The sequence below is a fragment of the Porites lutea genome, chromosome 13, assembly GCF_958299795.1.
Source record: "Porites lutea chromosome 13, jaPorLute2.1, whole genome shotgun sequence".
Classification (NCBI taxonomy): Eukaryota; Metazoa; Cnidaria; class Anthozoa; order Scleractinia; family Poritidae; genus Porites; species Porites lutea.
Genome location: NC_133213.1, coordinates 7,694,340 through 7,716,791, shown reverse-complemented (window position 1 = coordinate 7,716,791; position 22,452 = coordinate 7,694,340). Strand labels below are relative to the sequence as shown.

General features: G+C 40.2%; 2 protein-coding genes across 3 annotated transcripts in view; one reads left to right on the top strand and one right to left on the bottom strand.

Moving 5' to 3' along the window:
• Positions 1 to 1,233: 1,233 nt before the first annotated feature.
• LOC140922674 (28S rRNA (cytosine-C(5))-methyltransferase-like) lies at positions 1,234 to 10,035 on the top strand. The gene is made up of 11 exons (XM_073372667.1): positions 1,234 to 1,497; positions 1,955 to 2,013; positions 2,992 to 3,181; positions 4,023 to 4,147; positions 4,503 to 4,625; positions 4,832 to 4,947; positions 5,994 to 6,102; positions 6,370 to 6,498; positions 7,327 to 7,434; positions 8,748 to 8,856; positions 9,283 to 10,035. Exons 1-11 carry the CDS (start codon positions 1,359 to 1,361, stop codon positions 9,711 to 9,713), a joined length of 1,638 nt encoding a protein of 545 aa, XP_073228768.1. The 5' UTR covers positions 1,234 to 1,358; the 3' UTR covers positions 9,714 to 10,035.
• A 506-nt stretch (positions 10,036 to 10,541) lies between these two features.
• The window catches only part of LOC140922673 (uncharacterized), a 20,124-nt gene continuing 8,213 nt past the window's right edge, over positions 10,542 to 22,452 (bottom strand). The window contains exons 2-5 of one of the 2 annotated variants that reach the window (XM_073372665.1): positions 16,727 to 20,088; positions 13,405 to 13,482; positions 12,226 to 12,558; positions 10,542 to 10,966 (exon numbers count right to left, since the gene is read on the bottom strand). In XM_073372665.1, coding sequence (XP_073228766.1) covers positions 10,686 to 10,966; positions 12,226 to 12,558; positions 13,405 to 13,482; positions 16,727 to 20,048 — 4,014 coding nt within the window. In that variant the 5' untranslated portion in view covers positions 20,049 to 20,088 and the 3' untranslated portion in view covers positions 10,542 to 10,685. The remainder of the gene's footprint in view (positions 10,967 to 12,225; positions 12,559 to 13,404; positions 13,483 to 16,726; positions 20,089 to 22,452) is intronic. The other variant, XM_073372666.1, reaches the window with a different exon arrangement.

Here is a 22,452-nt window from a genome sequence, read left to right as displayed (position 1 = left end):
GCTTTTGGACATAGCGTGACGTTCCAAAACATTAAACTATGAGAGAGAACACATCATAAATTTTTATGGGATTCGTTAGTTAAGGGCATTGTTTAGCTCAAAGGAGCACTTTAATTGACATATAGGAAAAAATCACACATGACATGAGTAATCGTCCGTGGAACTTTAATTATCGGCTCATACACGATATGGATCTGGAGAATTTGTATGTTCTTGATAGACCCTTCAGGGCCTAACATAGACTTGAATGTCATCCGTCTCTTCGCCCAAGCCCCAAACAGGTACCCTCTACCCTGGGTGCCAGAGGCTTTTCATGCGTTGTTTCCGGTTTCGGTCAAGTCTTGAAAAGTGACCCGAAAAAACCTCTGGTTTCCAGGGTACCAAACAGGTGGCAAGGGGAGAAACGGATGACATTTTAGACTAGGCCTAACAATGACTCAGGAAAATTTCCCTTTAACTATGTCTGCATCCTCCCTCGCAATCGAACCCATTATCCAGAAATAAGATAAGATAAGAAGTATTTAATTAGTTATGTGAAGAATTCGTGATATGAATATTCAGGGTGCAGTAATTATAAAACTCCCAGAATATTGAAGATGTGCAAAAGTTTTAGCATAAGTGAAATAGTAATGTCATGTCGAGCAAGACACTTTTTGGACCTTTTCGCGTAGTTTACAAAGCTTTGAGAATAAACTTGAGCCTCTTTTCTAAAGCGAGTCTTACCCCATCTTTTCGTTTGGAAATAACTTTTCGCAAGAGTCATCAAGATATATTTTTCGTATAATTTTTATTCATAGGCAAATGAAACTAATTTTGAATAGTTATGCACCAGACCTCGCTTTGATAAAGAGACCAAGGGTAACTTGTTAATGGGCTATTTCTTAATGGTTGTTTCGAAAATGAAGACCGAAGCACGAAGCACCCAAATCTCGAAAACGAAGTGCTCCGGTCCTCGTTTTCCAGTGCTTCGTTTTCGAAACTACCATTTCTTAATGCGTTGTAAAGCGCTCATAGACTAAGCAAATACATATATTCATACACGTTCATATTTTTCCAACATTCATAGTGAGCCACAAAGAACCGTACCTCAATAAATGCGGATGATAAACCGATCTGTTCGTTGTTTAACTTTCTGTTGACGTTGTTATTGTTGTGTGTTTTGTTTGTGATGATTAAAAAAATGTGTCTTCTGATAACTTCTGATGCCGCTCAATGTCCCCAGTTTTCCCCGGTTGAGATAAAAGCAAGCTCGACCCCAAGGTCTTCTCGTTTTTCGAAAATAAGAAGATCCTGGGAACGAGGTTAAAGACAAGTATGGCTTTGCTGCCAGGCCAGCTGTCAATCCGATAATTTTCAACATGGCGTCGCTTTATTCGTGTGCGGCGAACGTCGTGGATAAAGTTATCAAGAAACAGGGCACAGCAAAATCCTTGGCTATCAACAGTTCATTCCCTAGAAAGAAGAAACTTTATGCTCTGGTGTGTGAAACGTTGAAGTGTAAGTGTGTTGTTATATAGTGATGGGGTGCAGACAGATATATAAAACATCTCCCCGCCACCGGATCCATAGCGCCAGACCACTGGAAAACACATGAGGTCTTGGAGTGTATGCTTGATTGAAAAGAAGCTTGCCTTACAAACGACATTACTGTAAAATTCGTTGTTTAGGCGTGAACTCCTCAGAACATCCAAATACTTTCATCGTATTTCCAGTTGCTGTTGTTGTGAACAATAAATTGTAAATAGAGTGATGAATATTTTGCCCTCTTCATCAATTTCTGCCACATTATGGGCTTAATTTTAGAAAACCTCCTCTAAATAGTCAACCTCCACTAAACAGTCACCTGGCTATTTCCCAAGGGTGGCCGCTTAATAGAGGTTTGACTGTATTTTATTCAAAAACACACTTAATCTGAAAGGTCACAAATGTCATTTACTAATTTTTAATTCTCTAGATAAAGGAATTCTTGAAGAAATATTCAAAGAAACAAAGCTGTTAAAACTTGAAAAAAAGGTGAGACTGCATGACCACCTAAAATGCAAAGATTTAGTGATCAGTTTGTTCTAATGGACGCAATTGCCTGCTGGAACTAAACCACCACAGGGAGTCTCCTCCTACAGCCTGGGGCGTAGCCAGGCCTTAGGGCGTAGGCCTGACTCTACAAATTTTTTGGTTTTATCACTCTGCCACTTGTAAAAAATTATGCGTTGTGTTAGCCTGCGCGCAGACGAAATTAAACTCTGGTTAACTAATCAGAGTTTAGTTATTGTCTGCACGCAGGCTAGCGTTGTGTGGGTCAGCTAAAAAAATGAGCTTAATTTATTTCCCCCTGGTCCAAAATCAGCAAATTTACCTTGTTCAAATGAAAAGAATCATATATTAGCATGTATCTACAGCAGCATGGAAAACTATACCTCTTTTGAAACAGGGTTCATACAGGTCAGGGAAAACCTGGAAAGTCATGGAATTTAAGCATTTCATTTTCCAGGCCTGGAAAGTCAAGGAATTTAATTGTTGGTCTTGGAAGGTCATGGAATTTTAAAGTTTTGTTTGATAGATAAGTTACTGCAGATGACAAGCGGCACACATTTTGGTGGACACCAGAGTCTGTACTGTTTGTTGAACTGTTTAATGTGCAAATATACCATGAAACAAGGAAAGTTTTTAAAATTTTTGAAAGTGATAGCTAAACCTAAGGTCTTAAAAAGCTTTAAAAAAGTCATGGAAAGTGATGGTATATGGATCATATGTAAGTAATACCTTTGAGCATATTTTTGTTTCACATGCCAAGAGAAGGTGTGTGAAACAAAAGCTGAAAAAGGCTTCTGCTTTTGAAAGCTATTAAAGCGTTGAACCACTCTAGCCTTAAGATGTAGAGACCATGATGTAGCTCCTTTAAATGTTTTCAATTGCATTTTTTCAGGCATTACTAGGCAGATCTGTAAAAATGCATTATTATAGTACATGTCCAATTTTCTTGTCTCCTCTTAGCTGAGACACAACTATGCCTTGGTGCTGGTCTATGATTTCCTGTTTGGGCAAGGTATTCAAGGTGGTGGAGAATTCAAACAGTGTATCTTAAAAAACAAGTCTGTATTGCAGTCATGTTTGGCTCGTATGAAAGTTCGCGCCAAAGTCCACAGAAATGAGGACCTTTTACCCAAGAAGGCTCATGAAGCAGGTTGGAATTTGAATGCCTAAAGGAGGGGTAGTGTACTACAGCTATAGCTCTAGTGATTTCACTAATACATGAATTAAAGTTTCTGAATATTTTGCTGCTATTGTTGTGTTATTGTCAAAGCTGTCCTCCAAGGAAAGTTGAAGGGAGCCCATACAGTGCTCTGAACCTGTGAAATCCTGGTTGACCAGCATTATAATTTGTACAATTTTCAAGTTGCCTGGGAGCTAAAATTATGCACTACTGCACTACGAGCCACCAGGCTTTGCTAGAGCACAGCCTTGATTATTATGATTATTCTTTTATCATAATATTATTAGTAATTGTTTTGTTTTGTATAGTGAAGGTGCACTTATCTTTTCTAGCTTAATTACCAGTTGCAAAAATACATGTACTTGAGACACTGTACCTTATTTTTGCCTAGATGGTCTTTCCATAATCCTGTTTTTGGGATCCACCTTATTGTTACTACTACAGTTCTAAGGCAGAGAGAGAGAATTGGCTCCTTTGTGACTCTAGGACTTTACAAATGTATCCCTGCCAATAATTATCACATATTAAATGTCCTTCTCCCCGTACATATAGCAGTTAATATTTTTAGAAGAGGCTGTGTGATAAAAAGCAATCTGGAGATTGAAGAGGCTATAACACCCCCTGAAAAAAACCAAGAGGCAGGAGGCAACAAATTTGCTTTTTACAAGCGTGACTGATGATTCAAACCAAGGACATAATCATTAGAGTAACTTATTTTGCAGAAAATTAATTCAGAAAGGAGGCAATATGCAACACCAAGAAATGAAGAAACCCCCTAACTAGTGATCTAATAAATATTATGTTGCTTCAGGTTCTATTCCACGTTACATCAGAATCAACAGGATTAAGACATCAGTAGAGGAAGTAATCAAACATTTTGAACAAAATGATTACCAGCAGGTTCAGTTAGATGGAGTTGATGCATTTATTCAAAAGGTTAGTACATTTTTTAGGGTAATTTGCAAGAAGTAACAGCAGGTCCTGACAATAATTAACCCTATATGTAACAAAGTAAACAAAAAAATCTATAAAATAAACAGTGTATCGATCATTGAAGCCAACATTAATGCTTACTTTTCACTTAGGGCAAAATGTTGACTTAGGGGAGGGGTAGGTGGGCAGTTTCCCAGAAACGTATCCTGATGGGCAGTGTATTATAAGAATATGTCATGCTGTGTTTTTCTAAGGGGTTTGACTACTCCCTAATGAGAAGATGGTACAAATAATGTAACATAATCTGGGATAAAGTGCTATTTTTTCTATTTGCATTTTCTGTCCCCAGAGCAAGGAGTCAACTGCTAGTAAACAGTTCATGTGTGATGTACATCTGCCAGACGTTCTTATTTTCCCTCCTGGAACAGATCTCCATAACCATCCTCTTTACGTCAGTGGACTTATCCTTCTTCAGGACAAGGTGAGGAGTGGATTGGCACTTTTACACCCTGCGAGTGTGTCCAAGTTCAGAAACATACAGTAAAATTTATTGCCTTGCCTTTCATAATCTCATTGGTCATTTCACATCATAGTTGTGAAAAGAAAATACATGTGAAACATGTATTACATTCACAGTTGAAGCATTTGACAACTCTTTTTTTTTTATTTGTTGTTATTACAATTCAGGCCAGCTGTCTCCCAGCACATGTTCTAGACCCACCCGCTGGATCTCATGTCATTGATGCTTGTGCAGCTCCTGGCAACAAAAGCAGTCATTTAGCTAGCTTAATGAACAATCAAGGGTATGTCACTATAATAATTACAGCAGAACTCATTTAAAAGGCCAACCCTTTCCAATTCATGGTCACATGACCTATCTCATGCTTATAAATTAACTCTTAAAAGTGCAATTTGATGATGGTTTGAAAAGCAGAGAAATACGACAGTAAAAAATATTCAGCAATGGAAAAATTGCTAGATCACATGCCTCGTAGTCTTTGGTTTATACTTACAAACCCTTATAATTTTGCAGGCATTCCAACACTCTCCAGAATCTTACTCAGTAGTCTTTTGTGTCAGTTACCTCAATGAAGTTGCATTAACAATGCATAGTTAAGGTGGCCGTAAGGAGGGTTCTACTGTATCCATCTTCTACTGGAATGTAATCACCTAAGATAGCGAGGGTTCTCCAATACTGCGACAAATTTATGCATGGTATTATATTGTATTGGCTTCACACTACCATATTGTACAAAAGCATAACAATAAAGAACGAAGCAAGACAATGAGAAATTTAACAAAGCCATACATAAATTTTGCAGAGTATTGGACAAGTATGAAGATAGCCTCGAATGTGGGAAAGGAACGCGTGACAAAGTCCTTAAAACGTCTGCTCGGTGGCTACACCCAAGATTGCATACTGAAGGGCATTTGGTTGTGCTGGCAAATTCCTAAGGAATCCACAAATAATCAGCGTCAAAATTTGTTTCGACACTTTGCCTTGAAGAGTCTCTCTGACATTTTGCCTTTCCTCTCCCACTCCCTTCATGCAATGTGACTGTTGTCCGGCTTTTCGAGCTACCTATAGAGAAAACAAACACCCCAACTTTGAATGGAGGGGAGGGGGGAGGGGTGTGGCTTGTTTGCTCTTCGAAGTTACCCCATTCGAGTACAATTTTTATTATTGTCTCAACAATTAAGTTGCTGATTGCAGCGAGATGGTCAAGGATGTACTGGGCCTCTTGCGTGAACATTCAGCGATTCAATTAGTCTGCAAAGAAATTGCACATGTATAAAGGAAACGAAAAATGTGTTTAACATATTCCTTTCCTTTTTTTGTTTTGGACAGAAATATATTTTCATTTGACACCAACAGAAAGAGGCTGGCAGTGATGCAAAGGCTGATGAAGATAGCTGGTGCTAGCTGCGTTACAACATCAAACTGTAGTTTTTTAGAGGTTGGTGTCACAGAAAGTCTTCTAAATAAGTAATAACCTTGATTTCCAGTTCTCGTGGCTTAAACACAAGGATTACAGACCTGCAGACCCCATGATCTGTGATACAAGAAGAGTCAGTTTTGTTAAGATCATACATCAATAAAGCCTATCATACAATCATCATCATCATCATCATCATCATCATCATCACCATCATCATTATTGTCCTCATCAACTAGATAAATTTATGTGTTTTTTTTAAACTCCATTATTTTTGTTTCTTACTAGGTAGATCCTGTAGATGAGAAGTATAGCAAGGTAGAATACATTGTTGTGGATCCCTCGTGTAGCGGGTCTGGTATTGTTAGCAGAATGGACAACCTTGTTGATGAGGATCAAGCCACTGAAGACAAAATGGTGAGACTGGCCACCGGGGCCTGGCCAGTGAGAAATTTTCCAGTGGCAGACAGAAACAATAACTGAGTACGAATGCCCAACTGCTTGAAAAATATCCAAACCTTAATTTAGAATCTGAGCGTGTTTAGAGACTAGGGAAGTCAGTGTCAGTGGTGGGCCTTTAGAAATCGTTCAAACAGGAGAGCTTGATACGGGTTGGATCTGTCTCTCTCAAGTTTAAGATTTTCAAGAGTGTGGATTTCCACGTCTTTGTGTTGAGCCAAAAAGAACGGTCAAATTTATCGAATGTAGTAAAGTTTTCTGAAAAAAAAAGGCTTAATTTTTAGATTAGGCATTCGTGTTCAATCCTCTGCTCCTTAGAGCGTGGCTAATTGTCCGAGTTCTCGCTTTTGTCTTTGAGACTTTGAGACTTTGACCTCCTGCGATATGATTTTAACAGACACTTAACGTTGCTGCTTTTAAACCAGATGTACGAATTAAATACTGATCAGTTTGAGTGGGAACCACTTTGACCCAGTCATATCGCCCCAAGTAAGGGAATCCAAGACAGTCTTCCGGATTCCACGCCGTGGATTCCGGATTCCAGGTACTGGATTCCGAATTCTTTGCCAGTGTAACTTTGATTCCGGATTCCAATCGTTAGTGGAATTGTAAATTCCGTGAGCTGTATTCTGGATTCCAAAGCTTGGGATTCCGGATTTCTTAAGCAAAATTTTTCCGGATTCCGGAATCCGAATTCCCTTACATGAGGCGTTGTGAACTATTTGCTTGTTGAGTGAGTCTCCTGTTTCTTTCAGAGACTAAGTTTACTTTTCGTTCTGTTCGCAGAATAGACTTGAATCACTTGCCAAGTTTCAGTTGTCAGTATTGAATCACGCCCTTTCATTTCCTTTTGTAAAGAGGGTGGTGTATTCCACTTGTTCTGTTCATCAAAAGGTATGGCTACAACTCCTGCTGTTAAACCTACTACGGTGACTACCACATTTAGTAATCTGTAATTGTTTCTCAAGTGCGGAGCACCACGTCAGACTAGATGACCCACGGCGACGAAGCGAGTGGTTATTCTTGCCTTGGCAAAAATAGGGCGCTAGTTTTGAGCAGTCTTATACTGAGCTCGTGGCAAGTTCAAAACCTTCCATACGTATTTTCTTCTTTGTGGATTCGTAAACGAAGATAGGGTGCAAAACTCCAACTCGATTGCCTAGCCCGCAGGCTACATCCTTCCATTTCTCATTCCTCTCTTTCTTAGCCTCAGGTTAAATGAATAGGAGCGATTGCAGAATACCCCGCTACTAATATTATTTTCATATTACTTAAAAAACTGCTCTGGCAGTCCCGCAGTCGTGTTCTGTATTTAAATCTAAGTGAGTAAAACTAGTGCTCCCGCAGTCATTAAGTGGCTATTCAACTCGTGCTCCCGCAGTCGCTGTCAAGTAAGTGGTGTGCTTGTAGACCGCAGTACCGCAGTCGATGACAGAATTCAAAATTTATTTTGTAAATCGGACGACTGCGGGACTGCAGGAAGTCTAGCCAATGAATAGTATACACAGTAGAAGTGCAGTAATCTCAATGTTATAGACACAAAGGAGACCATACAGTAGAATGAGAATCCAGTAAGAACACGAGATCATGGTTACGCTATTTTACAGTCAAGGCAGGTCAAGCGTGCCCCTTCTCCCCTCTCCCTCCCCCCCCCCCCCCGAAGATCCTATTAATGAACTGATTATTTGAAAAATGGATCTGTTAGTCGTTCACGTAACTAGTGTCAAATTCAATTCGGCATTCCTACATGCGTAATTGAATACTTTAAGAGAACTTTACGAAAAGTTTGAATGGTTAAAATTGCTTCGAAGACATTTACTTCGAATTCCGGGAAACTGAGCTGGTAGATATTTAATTAACTGCCTCGCGTGTGAATTTACGGCTCATTACGCTTGCAGGAATGTAGAGATGAATCTAAAATCCACAATTACCAACGGATTTAACTTTCGAGTAATAACTTTATTAATGGAATCTTGGGGGCCGGTTCGCGTGACCTGGCTTGACTTTAATAGCTCTGTAACGTTTCGGGTTAGGGGCGGAGAGAGGGGCGATTTTTTTATGAAGTACGCAAGCTCGCTGGGGACGAACACTAAAATTTATATAAAAAAGGTGGGGGAGACCCAGACTACAGGAAATACCGCAGAGGTTTCGTTTTATGAGATGGGCGATAGTGTTGGTCAAGTAATGGTCTTTTTTTTCTGTTTAAGGAAAACGAGGATGTTGTCGAAGCAGCTTTGAAAAGAAATTGTGACAGATTCACTCTGGAGCACTGTTTGCCCTCTTGGATACACAGAGGATTACCTGTCTTCCCAGGGGGTAGGCATATCATATCGCTCTTGGAGTCGACCATAGTCTCCCTGACAGTGTCGCCCAAAAGTCACCCAGATATAATCTTGGGTCGTCATTCGACACTTGTCTCATAATGACCTAAGTTTAGTAATTACGCTGTAGAATAGAATATAGAATGTAAATCTGGATACCGTAAATGTAATAGATCTGGAGATATTTACTAATCTGGAAAAATCTCCTATTCCCAAGAGTTTTTTAGTAAAAACTCTTGGGAAAAGCCTATTTCATGGACAAAATGGCTGCTCCAGCTATGGTCTGGCCGGTCAGATCTGACTTTTGGAAAGCGCCCTATAGAATTTATCGGCTTTCTCACACTTGTAATAACCTTGTATCGAGTAAGAGTCACGCACAAATGATCGAAATCTGACTTTTTTTTTTTTTACTTTTTTACAGCGGAGAAATGCATTCGCGCTTCGCCAAGTGTCGATTATACCAATGGATTTTTTGTGGCACTCTTCGCGAAGAAAGACTTAAAGATAGAACAAAAAGTTTCCACGGATGGTAGTGCCGCTTCAACTAGCAGAAAGCGAAAACTTACAGACGATGGTGTCGTTGAGAAATTTACGGCACCATCATCAAGTCTAAATGGAGAGGAGTCTTTGTTATCACCAGCAATTGTTAAAAATGGGTCAAGTAATGTTGATTTTCCACCAAGAAAAAAACCACGTAAAAGGAAAAAGAACCAGAAGCAACAAGCCGAGACACAAATCATGCAAATCATGCCTTCCTTGGGAAAACTTAAAAGAGGAATAGCTAGCATCGATAAGAAAAGAAACCGCAAGAAAAAGAGAAAGAATAAGAAAGTGCCAGTTTGCCTAATGTAATCAAGTTATTTTGTCTGTCTTTACTATACTTACATGTTTCAAATAGACATTCTTTGATAAATGACAAATTTGCAAACACTTTACAACATACTTTGACAAATGGCAAATTTGCAAACACTTTATTGTAGCTCCTTCCACCATTATTGGACGGAGTACTGTTTTTTTTTTTTTTTTTTTTGGAATAAGCTCTGTACTTGAATGTACTTGGATAACGCACATTCCCTTTTCTGGTATTGATCACCATCATTTTATGTAATAGTCATTGTTCTTTTGCAAAATTTCCTCTCCTTTGTTCTTCGTTTTTTTTACATCTATTCACACACAACCTTGTGTGCGCACATCTAGAGTGTAAAAGCCCAGTTTGATTCAACGTAAGTCCGTTATCAACTATAAAGCGAACAAGGTTAACACGATAAAAATGAACATCACAAAGCTACATGTTTTCATTCCAGACAACAACTCTAACTGTAACATTCATTAATTGATGAAGTTATGACCAATCAATAGGTAATACTTGAGGTACATGTGCTTCCAATACAAATCAGCTGGGTTGATGATTTACTACTTTACAGGCACGCAGAGGGGTTCGCTAGTCAGGCGAGAAAGGAATTCGCCATTTTCACTGCCCATAACACACCTCGTTTACCCCCAAAAGTTGGGATGACTGTAACACTCACAAGAAATAGGAAACAATGGTTAAGCATTTTTTTTCTTTAAGAACAGTGAGGGGGAGGGGGGGGAGGGGGGAGTTAACAAGGTGTAGTATAAGTAATGTGAAAATAGTGAACTTCGCGTTTTTTGTTCCATTCCGTTTTTTTTGGGGGGGGGGGGGATGGGGGTGGGGAAGGGAGTCAGGCTAATGAATTATTAAACAGTAGAAGTAACTTTTGCTAAACACCTCCTCAGCGAATTAACGTTCGTTAACCTGTGTCACTTTTGATGAACCAGGTTAAAGAGATAACAAAGATCATATCATATTCTTTCACAGCAGAAAATTCTTATCAAGTCTCTTCTTTTTGCTATTTCAAGTCCTTCAGCAAGTTTCTGGTAAGTTGCGGCGCTTCCATTGACTTCCATCCACCTTCTGAGCATTGCGTGACTCTTCTCTACTAAACCGTTGATATCCTCATCAATTTCATTTAGCGTAGCGTCGTCCAGTTGTAGAGCTCTTCCGATGCGTTTCCATGTTTTAAGCTTCCGCGCAAGGCTGTGGATTTCTTGTTGGTTTAGCACGCCTTCCTTGAACGGCGCGCCTGTAATAGTGAAAAACAAAAGAGAAGAAGAAAGAAAGAAAGAAAGTTGAAAAATTACAGGAGTGCCTCTGATCCCGATGTATCAACTCTTGCACTCGCACGTGATTAGATGAACGCTTTTTTCGTAAGGTTACTATAAAAGCGCATGGTAGCATTCATTGCGTTTGTTTAGGTGGAACTCACTTGACACTCTCTGCTTAAATATCAGCATGGCACGCAAGGCATTTTCGATTAGCATGGTTCTTTAACAGAACGTTTTTCTGAATCTCTCTTTTCCGCAAAGGCTCCCGCTGGGTATCCCTATAAAAATAGCAATCATCGAAGAAAAAAGAAAAAATAGAAAGCGCGCGGGGGACGATGGGAAGAGAGAAGAGGCGGGAGCCTCTCTTCTCTATTTCCCCTTCTCATCGTTCTCCGCGCGCTCTCTTTTTCTTTTTCCCCAGCCTCCCCACAACACAAAGTGTCCTCTGCGGAGGAGAGAGGTCCTGATTGTCATTGATTCTGGTCCAGATTGCAAAAGAGGAAAACCAACTATTTTATCTTCACTACCCAGGAAGACACCCACACAAGAGTAGATACAGGGGCCTGTTGGTCAGCAAGGACCTCGAAGCCAGTCAATTGCAAAATTTAAAACGTTAGATTACAAGATCGCACTTAATAATAATAATAATAATAATAATAATAATAATAATAATAATAATAATAATAATAATAATAATAATAATAATAATAATAATAATAATAATAATAATAATAATAATAATAACACCCTATGGCGAAAAGCAAACCTCTAAAGAAACAAAGTGCGACATTGCAGGATAATAAAACCCAAATCGCAATGTGGGAAAAAAGGGAACGCACACGCCCGCCTGCTGAAATCAGCTGAGTTGCCGACAACTCGATGGCAGAGGTACGTAAAAACTAGCTGTCAAATGCCTATAAACAAATATGATAAAACTGGCAAATAAAATAAAAGTTAGGAGCTCGATTGCTGACCTAAACTGATTCAAATTTGCAACGTACAACAAAACACGCTAAAACATATCTCAAAAACCTACCCACAGTTCGTCCTAGTCGGCCAAATGGATATTTCTGTCCGTTCCGTTATTCTACACTGTCAGAAATACCACTATCGTGTTTTTTAAAGGCTTTTTTAAAAAAATCATATTTGCCCGACATCTTGATACAGACGGAGACTAAAGGGGCTGTGTCACGAACTAAGTAAAAGAAGATTGGAGGCTGGTGTGATTTATATTTACCAGTTGACATTTCTACAGACTCCTCGTCATCGCTTTCGCAGCAGTACTTCTTCGCTATATCAGGTCTCCCGACAGTTTCATGTTGTAAAGCCTGCCCAAGCTCCTGGTATGTTGGCGGGTCAGTTTGTACCTCGGTCCATGTGGTCAGCATGCAGTAGCATTGTTCGTATTGTCCTTCCCTTATGTTGTCAGCCTCAATCTGGTCCAGTGTTGAATCGACTATGCGCAGTTGTCGACCAAGGCTTTTCCAGACGGCGCACACGTCACTTGACACAAGATGAAGAACCCTGGGTGATGGTGATCCTGACTTGAAAACGATATCATGGACAGCGACTGGAAACCAAAAAAGAAAATCTCAAATGAACTCTTTCCTTCTACCTCGCCCAATGTAAGCTTCCTCCTAAACCAACCCCCGCCCCCTAAGTAGTTTTAACGCTCATCCGAGATGGCTGCCCGTAACACAAAGCGCTCGATCTCGACGATCTTACGGAAAATAGGGGACTGTGACTAGTCTACAAAAACAGCTCTACTTTGCCCTCCTCCAACTTCATATGCGCCTTGTGTAATAGGGACCGCCACTCGCGCATTAGCCTATACAGCCAGACAAGACGTTACAGCACCACCACAAATTGGCCAGGTCACATAAGCATTGTCTCTCGAGACTTCGCCTGTCAATTATATGGTAACCAAGATCTTCAAGGATGATCGATATTGTTATTTGAATAATGATGATGATGATGATGATGGTGATGATGATGATGATGAAGATGATGATGATGATGATGATGATGATGATGATGATGATGATGATGATAATAATAATAATAATATATTAATAGTAATTTATTATTATTATTATTATCAATATTCTGAAAGTAAAATCAACCTTAAAAATATACAATGAAACAGATACCAACTATGAACTGGCAATGAAATAATAAGGTATTTCAAAAACTCTTCAAAAGTAATTTTCTAAGCTTTGCTTTAAAGGCCATTAAGATTACAACTTCTTGCAAATCCGGTAGCAAATTATTGGACGCTTGGACTCAGCATAAAAACGGCATTTCTTTGCAGATTCTGTGCGTACTAAGACATCCCTAAATAGAGAGGAAGAGGGGTAAGCTTTGGGAAAGGTAACCAGATAGATTCTATAAATTAATGTAAATTATAATAAAGTACCTGAGCAATCAAAGTCAGGAGTGTGCTCACTTTCTTGTCGATCAAATTCCTTTAAGATTCTTCGGTCTCTTGCCCTTTCTGAAAGTAATAAGAATTAACTAACAATTATGTGCCTTTACTTTACCTTTCTTTGCTTATGAGGTACAAATAGCAAGTAAATTAAAACTTCCTCTTTTACAGTGCGACTACTGTTACCGGGGCCAATCAGACAAAGTTGACCAATCGGATTACAGGAAAATAACAATACATTCCAAGAAAGTTGGATGTGAGCCAATCAGCAGCTCATGAAAAAACAAGTTACTTTAAAAACAATAATCATTTAAATATTGATAGCAAACGTTTGCAAGGAAGCAAATTTTTGAGCAGACAGCGTTTTTCTATTCGAAACCTTACACATAACACCCAGGGCGGGATACATCATTCGTTTGACACAAGCTGTTATCATTGTCATCTACCAGCAATTTCTTCGCTACCATTGCCCCTCTTTGAAGTAACATGCGACCTCAAGTCGAAATTATAACTAACATTTCCGCTTTTCGCTTCCGTCTCTCACTCTAACGGGCCTCTCAGGAAACATAGGCTTTCTTCAGCTGGTTGAAACGGTCACGTTTGAAGCTTTTCGTTTCGTAGTAATTATGATTGTTCTCGGACTGCATTTTTTTTTTTTTTCTGTAATCCGATTCGTCAACTTTGTCTAGGTGACCCCGTTTATAGTAGTCGCAACGTGAACAAAATCATAACTGCTTTTGTTCCATCTTTTTTTGCTCCCATTACATAAGACATGTTGAGTATTTGACAGCGTATTAAGTGGGGGTGGGGACAGGGTGGTCCAACCCTTAAGTCTCCCGTCCCTTGCATTCCCAGCTCCATCCCCTCTATTTTATAGGCTTCCTCCCTTTAACCCTTTTTCACATGCCAAGCCCGGTAGGTTTTAGAGAAACTATAGCGATGAGTCAGTGAATTCAAAGGTCCAAATTATTTAGAGCGCTAAGTTCGTTTGGGAAAAGTTCTGTACGATCGGCATTGGCTTTATTAGCGCAGCTCGAGGCGCGCACGAGGATAGCCCAGTACTAGGGCGGATAAATGTTGGGCGGTGAAACGAGCGCTCCGCTCGTTCATTTAATGTGTGATGCGGAGTAGGACTGGCACGAGCGCTCTTTCCGCGCTTCCGGTGCGCTGGAAGGCCGGCGAAGTTTTCCTTTTTGCAAATCGGAAATCCTATTTTCTTTCTGTAATTTCAGGCTACTATGTTAAATAGATAAATTTGTTTCATAACAATATCAATAAACAGTTTCATATGTTTGTGTCTGTATGCCTATAAGTCAAACTTGTTGGTCGTATAATGCCAAAATTTGAGTTTAATTTGAAAGTGTTGAATACCTCCTCCTTCCACTAAATATCACCTAATCGTCTTTCGCCGTTTCGTTTGCAAAAGCTTAACACTTCTTAACCTCAATTTCTACACTGGTTAAAGGGGGATAAATTTTATTTAACATAACAAAAACTTAGATTGATATATTTTGATATAGTGGCGTTGTACTGCTTTAAACTTTGCTTCTCGGGTGCAACGCGCTATGGCGATCCGCGCAATGCGTCGCAAATCCGGCAACTGCATGTAAACAAAATTTTTGGAGGTTAGTTATAGTGTTTTTTCTCCGTTTTTCTCTCTAAAACAAAACAAGGTAAACAGTAAAAACTGAAGGGAAACTAATTTTGAAGTTTCGAAGAAACAGAAAGACGTATGAGATGTTTTTTTTGGCAGTTAAATACAAGGATGATGGTTATTGAAATTAGCATAATTTCACATTGCACGAGCTGCACGCATTTATAAAATACACGTCATCTAGTTATGAAACACGATCTGCTGTCTTGTAGTTTTGCCATGGATGACATGGATGAGATTTTCCTTCGTGTTTTAGACAGTACTTAGTTATTTTTGTTTTCTGAATAACATCGACATTGGCGAATAGTAGAACGAAAATATAATTCAGTGGTAGAGTCATGGAAGTAATAAGAGAAACCCTTTGAAAGAGATGTTTGTCTACTCCCACTAAACCTCCCGCAAAAAATAGCAACATTTGTCTCTCGGAGACAGCGTACTAGCACAAAGGAACGAGGAAGAAGTGCAAGAAAACAAATCAAGCCGCCATAATTCAGTGACAGCGGCAGTGTCTAATGCCAGACAAACCACATCGCAAGGATCGCAAGCCTTGCCAAACAAGCGACATTTCTAAGCAGAGTCCCAGTCCACTGCATCACACCTTTTTGCTCGGACGCGCTCGTATCACCGCCCAACCTTTATCCGCCCTGCCCAGTACCTAAGAAAATGTGGTACCCATCCGTCCGCCGCCTGTCTTTCTGCACCACAGGCATACCAACGTAAAATAACTCAATCAACAGGTATGGCAACCCAAATGCAACTCGAGGTTATTTTGGCGGGAAATTGCATAGCCACCAGCGTCTTTTGAAGAAGAGAAAACTTAAGACGGAAAGCGGAAATTGTTTCTGTATCCGTGTTGACTAAAGTATTGAGCTTAGATTAATTGTGATGTCTACACATTTGGAATATGGAGAAAGAGAAAGACAGAGAAAAAGAGAAAGTAGGTGACAGGCCAGCGAAGTTCAACGAGAAAAAGAGCGACAGAGAGCTAAAGCGAGAGATAAAAAACAAAGAAGACATTTTTCGTTGGAAGAACAACATGAAAATTTTGTAGCGGCGGCGAGAAAGTAAGAAGTACTAGCGGCCACCAGGGAGAAAATGAACGGCAGTGAAAAAAAATTGAACATGAACAAGTACGACATTTCCTGTATAACAAGTGTAACTGGGAAGTTTCACGTTGTAGTGGTGCAAAACAAGGGCAAAGAAATGTACAAAAAAAGTGTGCTCCACGTGCAAAGTTGCTTTTTTGCTAATTAGACCTATTGTTGTTTTACCATTCTCGTTGCCTTCGCCGCTTAAGGTGATGTTACACAGGACGATTCGTGACGACGATTTTTAGCGCAACACAGCGTTGCAACATTGTTGCGACACTGTTTCGAAAGGTTACAACATTGTTCCAGCATTGCAACGCTGTGTTGCGGTAAAAATCGTCGTTGCGAATCGTCCAGTGTAACATTACCTTTAGCATTACACGATTTTATATTTTGTTTGAGCAAACTATAAATATTATCCAGAGCTTCGCTTTTAGCTCTGGCTAAATCTATATATTACGTTTTTTATAAATGGTGCTAGTTTTTTCCCCAGTTAGCAGTGATACAAAAACTAATTAAAAGAATTTACCCCCCAAAGGCTCCTTTTAAGATTTATCTATCCATTACTGACCTTCTTTCAGAGGATAAACTAAACAAGCGGGAACCATCTCTTCATGGCGATCGCATGTTACATGCCCCTTGGGACACTTCGCTTCCAAATTTGACTGAGGAAAGTATCCAGGCTCTGAGATATTCACACGCATGCAGAAAGGGCAGATAATCCAGCACTCCCATCTCAAACCAGGCCATTGTTTCATCAAGGCAGTTAGCTCGTGATGGCAAGCAAGAAGCACCGACCAAATTTGCATCAGTTCTGTTCCTTCAACTGACACGGTTATAATCGATTCTTCTGCTTCGAGAGATCTATGAACAAGGAGACACGAGTTCTTAACTCGTGCATACATTCCGTTCTTCCAATCGTGACGACTTTTTAAATCACTTATGTGCTGGTGGAGGCGAACCACGAAGTTGTGAAAGAGTGGCTCAGGTAACATCGCGGGATAAAGGTACTTTAATGAGAGGCGATAGCATCCCGAAGAAGGGGACTTGTGCAAAAACTCCTGAACACAGGAATCCTCTGGCTCGTCTTCCTGTAAAAACCAAGGGAAACGAAGTCCTTCTTCTCTTCTTTCGCTGTTTATGGGATAGCACAGTTCCAGATGAATTAAAAGGTCTATTAAGGCATCGAACACTGTTTCTTCAATCTGATGGTCTTTCCACAGTACCTTCAACAGTGTTGGCGATAGGACACCACGCTTGACTAAATCTTGCTTGGCTTGTTCAAATGAATGAGATGTAAAGCATCTCCTGGTGTTACCTTTAAAAGCCAGGGAACCGTCACGTAAGTTTCCCGAAAAGACAACCTTCATGACTTTAGTCAGAAATTCTGCACGGTGGAACACAAATCTCTTGAGCTCAGTAGATTGCTGATACCACAGCAAAATTCCAATGTCATGGAAAAAGGCCAAGATTGCTTGGGTTCGCTCTTCGCTAAGAATAAATATACTTCTGATCATATCCCAAAACCGATTTTCTTGATTCTCCACCAACTGTTTGACGGTATCAAATGTCAAAAATGGCTGATCCTGTGTTACTTCCATATTCTGAAGGCTGTTGTAAATGTCAATCCAGTCAGTTGGAATTGCCTTTCCATCCTTAGCGACGATATCTTCAATTCGCAGTCGCAAGTTCCGTATACCTTGATAATCCTTTGAGGACACTGTAAAAAAGTCTTCAACCCTGAAACTGGATTGTTTGTCTACTGGTCCTTCTTCTGCTGAGTACAAAGACAAATGGGCTCTCACCATTTCTTTTCTAGCACAGATCTCTTCGTCGTTTTCGAGGCGGTCAAGATGTGTTCCTACCAAAATGACCCGCGCTTTGGGCACGCGAGTTTTGAGAACATTTATCCAACTTCCTAGGTCTCTCATACACCTTTCCTCGCAATATCGTTGTAGATTTACAACAAGGAGAACTAGAGAGTTTTCATCCAAAAAAAGATGGTGTACTATCTTGTAGATATCGTCTCCTCCAAAGTCAACTACACAAACGTCCATTAGCTCCTTTCCAGACTCAATTTCCCAAGAAATTTTATCGAGTACTATCGTCCTGTCTTTCTCCTCGACGCAGGATGGTCTATTCTTTGCTAAAGTGTTTGCCAAACTAGTTTTGCCAGCTCCACTCGAACCAAGAAGGACAACCTTCTGATGCAATGCCTCCCCTTTTCTGATTTTTAGATATGCTCGAATCGCTGGCCAGCCTTTCTCGCAGACCTTCACTGGAGGAATTTGTAAAGGATTCCCATCAACTCTCAGCAATTCCAAATTTGGTAGACAAGCAAGGGACAGCGGCAGGGTCTTGAGCTGATTTTCAGTCACTTTCAGTTCCACTAGACTATTCATCTTACCAACTCCCTCTGGTAATTCTTGTAAGCAGTTGTCTGAAAGTTCCAGAGAAACAAGCTGTTCAAGATTTTTTACACTTTCGTGCAATCTCTTTAGCTTGTTGGAAGACAGTAGAAGCGATGTCAAGGCTTTAAGCTTGAATGTAGCCTGTGGTAGCTCTTCCAAGCGATTGTTTGACAGATCAAGCATAGTAAGCTGATGGAAATTGATAATGTCGTCCTGGATCCGCTTTAGTTGATTTGATTCCAAGATCAGAGAAGTTAGCCCTTTAAGCCGAAAAATGCCTTCCGGCAGTTCTTGCAAACAGTTTTTGCCCAGATTAATTGTATTTAGTTGACCGAGGTCCTCTATTTCTTGAGGGATCTTTGTTATGCAGTTGTCAAACACATTCAGAGTTGTCAATTTCTTCAGTTCAGAAACGCATTTTGGAATCTCAGTAAGCTCATTGCAAGGTAGTTGGAGCGTGGTTAGTTCGGAAAGATGAGAGAGGCGGTTAGAGAGTTTCGCGATCTTATTATACCCTGCATCTAGTGTCACCAATGTCTTTACCTTGAAAACGCAATTTGGTAACAAAAAAAATCTGTTGCTACTTAGCAGAAGAGCGTTCAGTTTTGTCAGAGATGTGATTGTTCTGGGGAGGAGCACTAGATGGTTGTGTGAGACATCTAACGAGGTCAGGTTTTCCAACTTACCAACGTTGTCATGCAACTGAAACAAGTGATTGCCATTCACATGCAGAGAGGTAAGTTGACTTAATGTATTTATTTTGTCCGATAACTTCTTTAATCGGTTCCATGAAATATCAAGTGTGCTTAACCTTTCCAACAGAAAAACGGTTTCTGGTATTACTTCAAACCGGTTGATGCTCAAATTCAGAGTATTTAAATAACTGAGATTGGAAAAGTTTTTTGGTAGCTGTTTTAGCCCATTGTAAGACAAATCCAGTGTGGAGAGCATCCTCAGACAACAAATCTCCTTTGGCAATTCTTCGAGGCTGATGCCAGCCATCGAGAGGGTAGTTAGTCGCTTTAGGTTAGTAATTTCTCGGGGTAAACTTTGAACTGGATTGTAATTTATGTCCAGGGAAACAAGCATCTTTAGTTGACATATTTCTTTTGGTAACTCATGGAGGTCATTGGATGCTAGAATAAGTGTTGAAAGCTGCTTTAAATTTTTTATGCCTCCAGGCATCGTTGCAAGCTTGTTGAACGCTACATCTAATGTGGTTAAGTTCTTTAGTTCTTCGATAAATTCGGGGAGCTCGCTTAATTTGTTAGCACTCAGCAAGAAAGTTGTTAGTTTAGTCAGGTTCTGTAATCCATCTGGTAGTTGTGTTAATTCATTGTTTGAAAGATCCAGGACCTCGATATCGGTTAGTGACGTAACAGCATCAGGAACTTGACGTAGGTGCTTGCCACTAAGATAAAGCTCTTGTTTAGCCTGTGAAATCTGGTGAGCAACACTTTCAAGATGCCCTTTGCTCTCCATGGTTCCTCTCACCTGAAAGAACGTTCTTTTACCATAAAATCTGTGAACAAACAAAGTTTATTTTTTTCGAATTCACAACCCGGCTGCAAAGCATTTCTTTTTTGGGATGGGGCATTTGACCATCACATTGGGCTAAAGTAACTGACAGGACTTTTTAACAGACCTGTCTTAAAAAGTTGAAATGTCTGGGGAGTTGCCTTGAGAGATGTTAAAGTTTTAAAAACCTCGCCGCATAATGTTAATTGGTAAAGACACCGGCATTTTTCGTTAAATCGTGGCTCAAACAAAAGGCGACGGTCACGAACACTACAAAATTGTAAATTGATTAAGCGTCCTTTTAAACTTCATTGCGATTATTTAAATAGCGGGCAATTCGAAACTCAGATGTCAGCGAATTTTCCTCCGGAGTTGAGTTGTTTTAATAATAAATAATTATGAATAATAATTTTTAATAAAGAGAACCCGTCTGCTCACAACAGCAAGTGGTAACGTTTGCGCATGCGTCAAGATTGCTGGGAAGCACTTTATCGTAATGGAGGAGAGCTGCGCTGAAGCACCTGCAAGGCAGATTCTTCAGGGGCGGATCTAGGGGGAGGGTGCAGGGGGTGCGCATCCCCCCCCCCCCCCCGCCATCCGTGAGATGACCTGCGGTTTTCTAATACAACTGGTATTCTGCCAAAAAAACTATGTGGTTTATTGGTGTTGAAGTAGAGCAAGAGACAAGTGCACCCCCTCCTAAGAAAAATCGTGGATCCGCCAATGTTCTTTTGCATACGCAATCGACAGGAGAGATGTATTATGGATTGGATACTTTAGTTAAGCCATGTTGAATCGGTCAGTGTAAAACGCAGACTGCGGACTGCAGACTACAGACTGCGGACCAGGGGTAAAATGCAGACTGCAGACTAAGAGTAAAACGCAGGCTGGGGTAAAATGCAGACCGAGCATAAACTGTAGTCGTGGAAGGGTTTAAGGGCAAAAAAATCCCGCAAATACATGTAAAAGAACACTTACTTGATGACATCTGCTTTCACAAATCCATTCCTTTCTTCTCTGGAACGTCGTCGACGACCCGAAAACATAATCGCAATCTTGAACCTTTTTTCCATCCGAGAGACTTCACGCTTCAACTTTTGATGCGAAGTTTTCGATGTACGTGACCAGGAACCGTGAACTGGTACAACACCACGATGTTTACGCTTAAATGAAAGCTGCTGACCCAGGGGCGGATCCAGGATTTTTTTTAGGAGGGGGTGCACTCGTCTCTTGCTCTACTTCAACACCAATAAACCACATAGTTTTTGCAGAATACCCTTTGTATTAGAAAACCGCAGGTCATCTCAGGGGGGGAGGGGGGGTGCGCTACCCCTGCACCCTACCCCTAGATCCGCCCCTGTGACCCAAAATACTGTACAGGAATTATGGCGAGAAAAACGGGAGAAGGTCATTCCAAGAACAAAGAAAAGATGTTCTGCAGGAAATTTGGATGACCTTCTATGAAAGTATTGCAAATCAAGGTACACAGACTTAAGAGAGTGTCTCTGTAAGAGCGGTCCGGTCGATTTTCCTTGAGACACAGATTTAGCTCATTTCTTGTGTGTTGTAAGACATTCATGTACCTATACTAAAACCACAATCCGTTTGATCAGATCTCTTTATTTTTCAGAGTTTTACGGAAATTAAATTTCACTCGACCGAAGGCCTGTCGTGACACTTTTCAAGACGTTAATTTGAGGCAATTTTGCCGGACAATTTACAACAATCTACGGGACTCAGCAAAAAACAAATACCACAGCCATGTATATTAACTCTATCTTATCCATCGAGGCGACTTTCGAGAACATCACGTTTCAATCAAGCAAACAGGAAGACTTGAACGACACCTTATCGGTTCGCTTAAGTCACACACTCGAAAACCGATCAAATTCAAGGTACATTTTTGAAAAAGTGAGGCGTTCTTTACTGATCCAACTAATATAGCTAGGAAGTAGGTGCCATAGAAAAGGTAACTACAGAAAAAAACTTTGCGGCCCGACCTTTACTAAAACTTTATAACTCCGTGAACTTACCTAATTTTCGGCAATCTCCAAGTTTTGCCGCCATTTTGAGGGACTTGTCAACATGAAGCGTAGCAGATATAAATCGAGCAGGTAGATCTAAAACAGTCAGAAATACATACAAAAGCATTTAAATGAACTTCACTTTCAATTCAAGGGGCAAAATTTGAAATTGTTCGTTAAACCTACCATTCCTACATCCCCATGCGACCATTTCTTCCAACAATTCAAACACTACAACTAGTGACCACTAGTGTTCGAATTTCCCTTGTCGATTCCACCGTAAGAAATAACCTGTGCCACCCAAGCTTCGACTCGAATGTGAAGTACGAATCAAACAACATAAC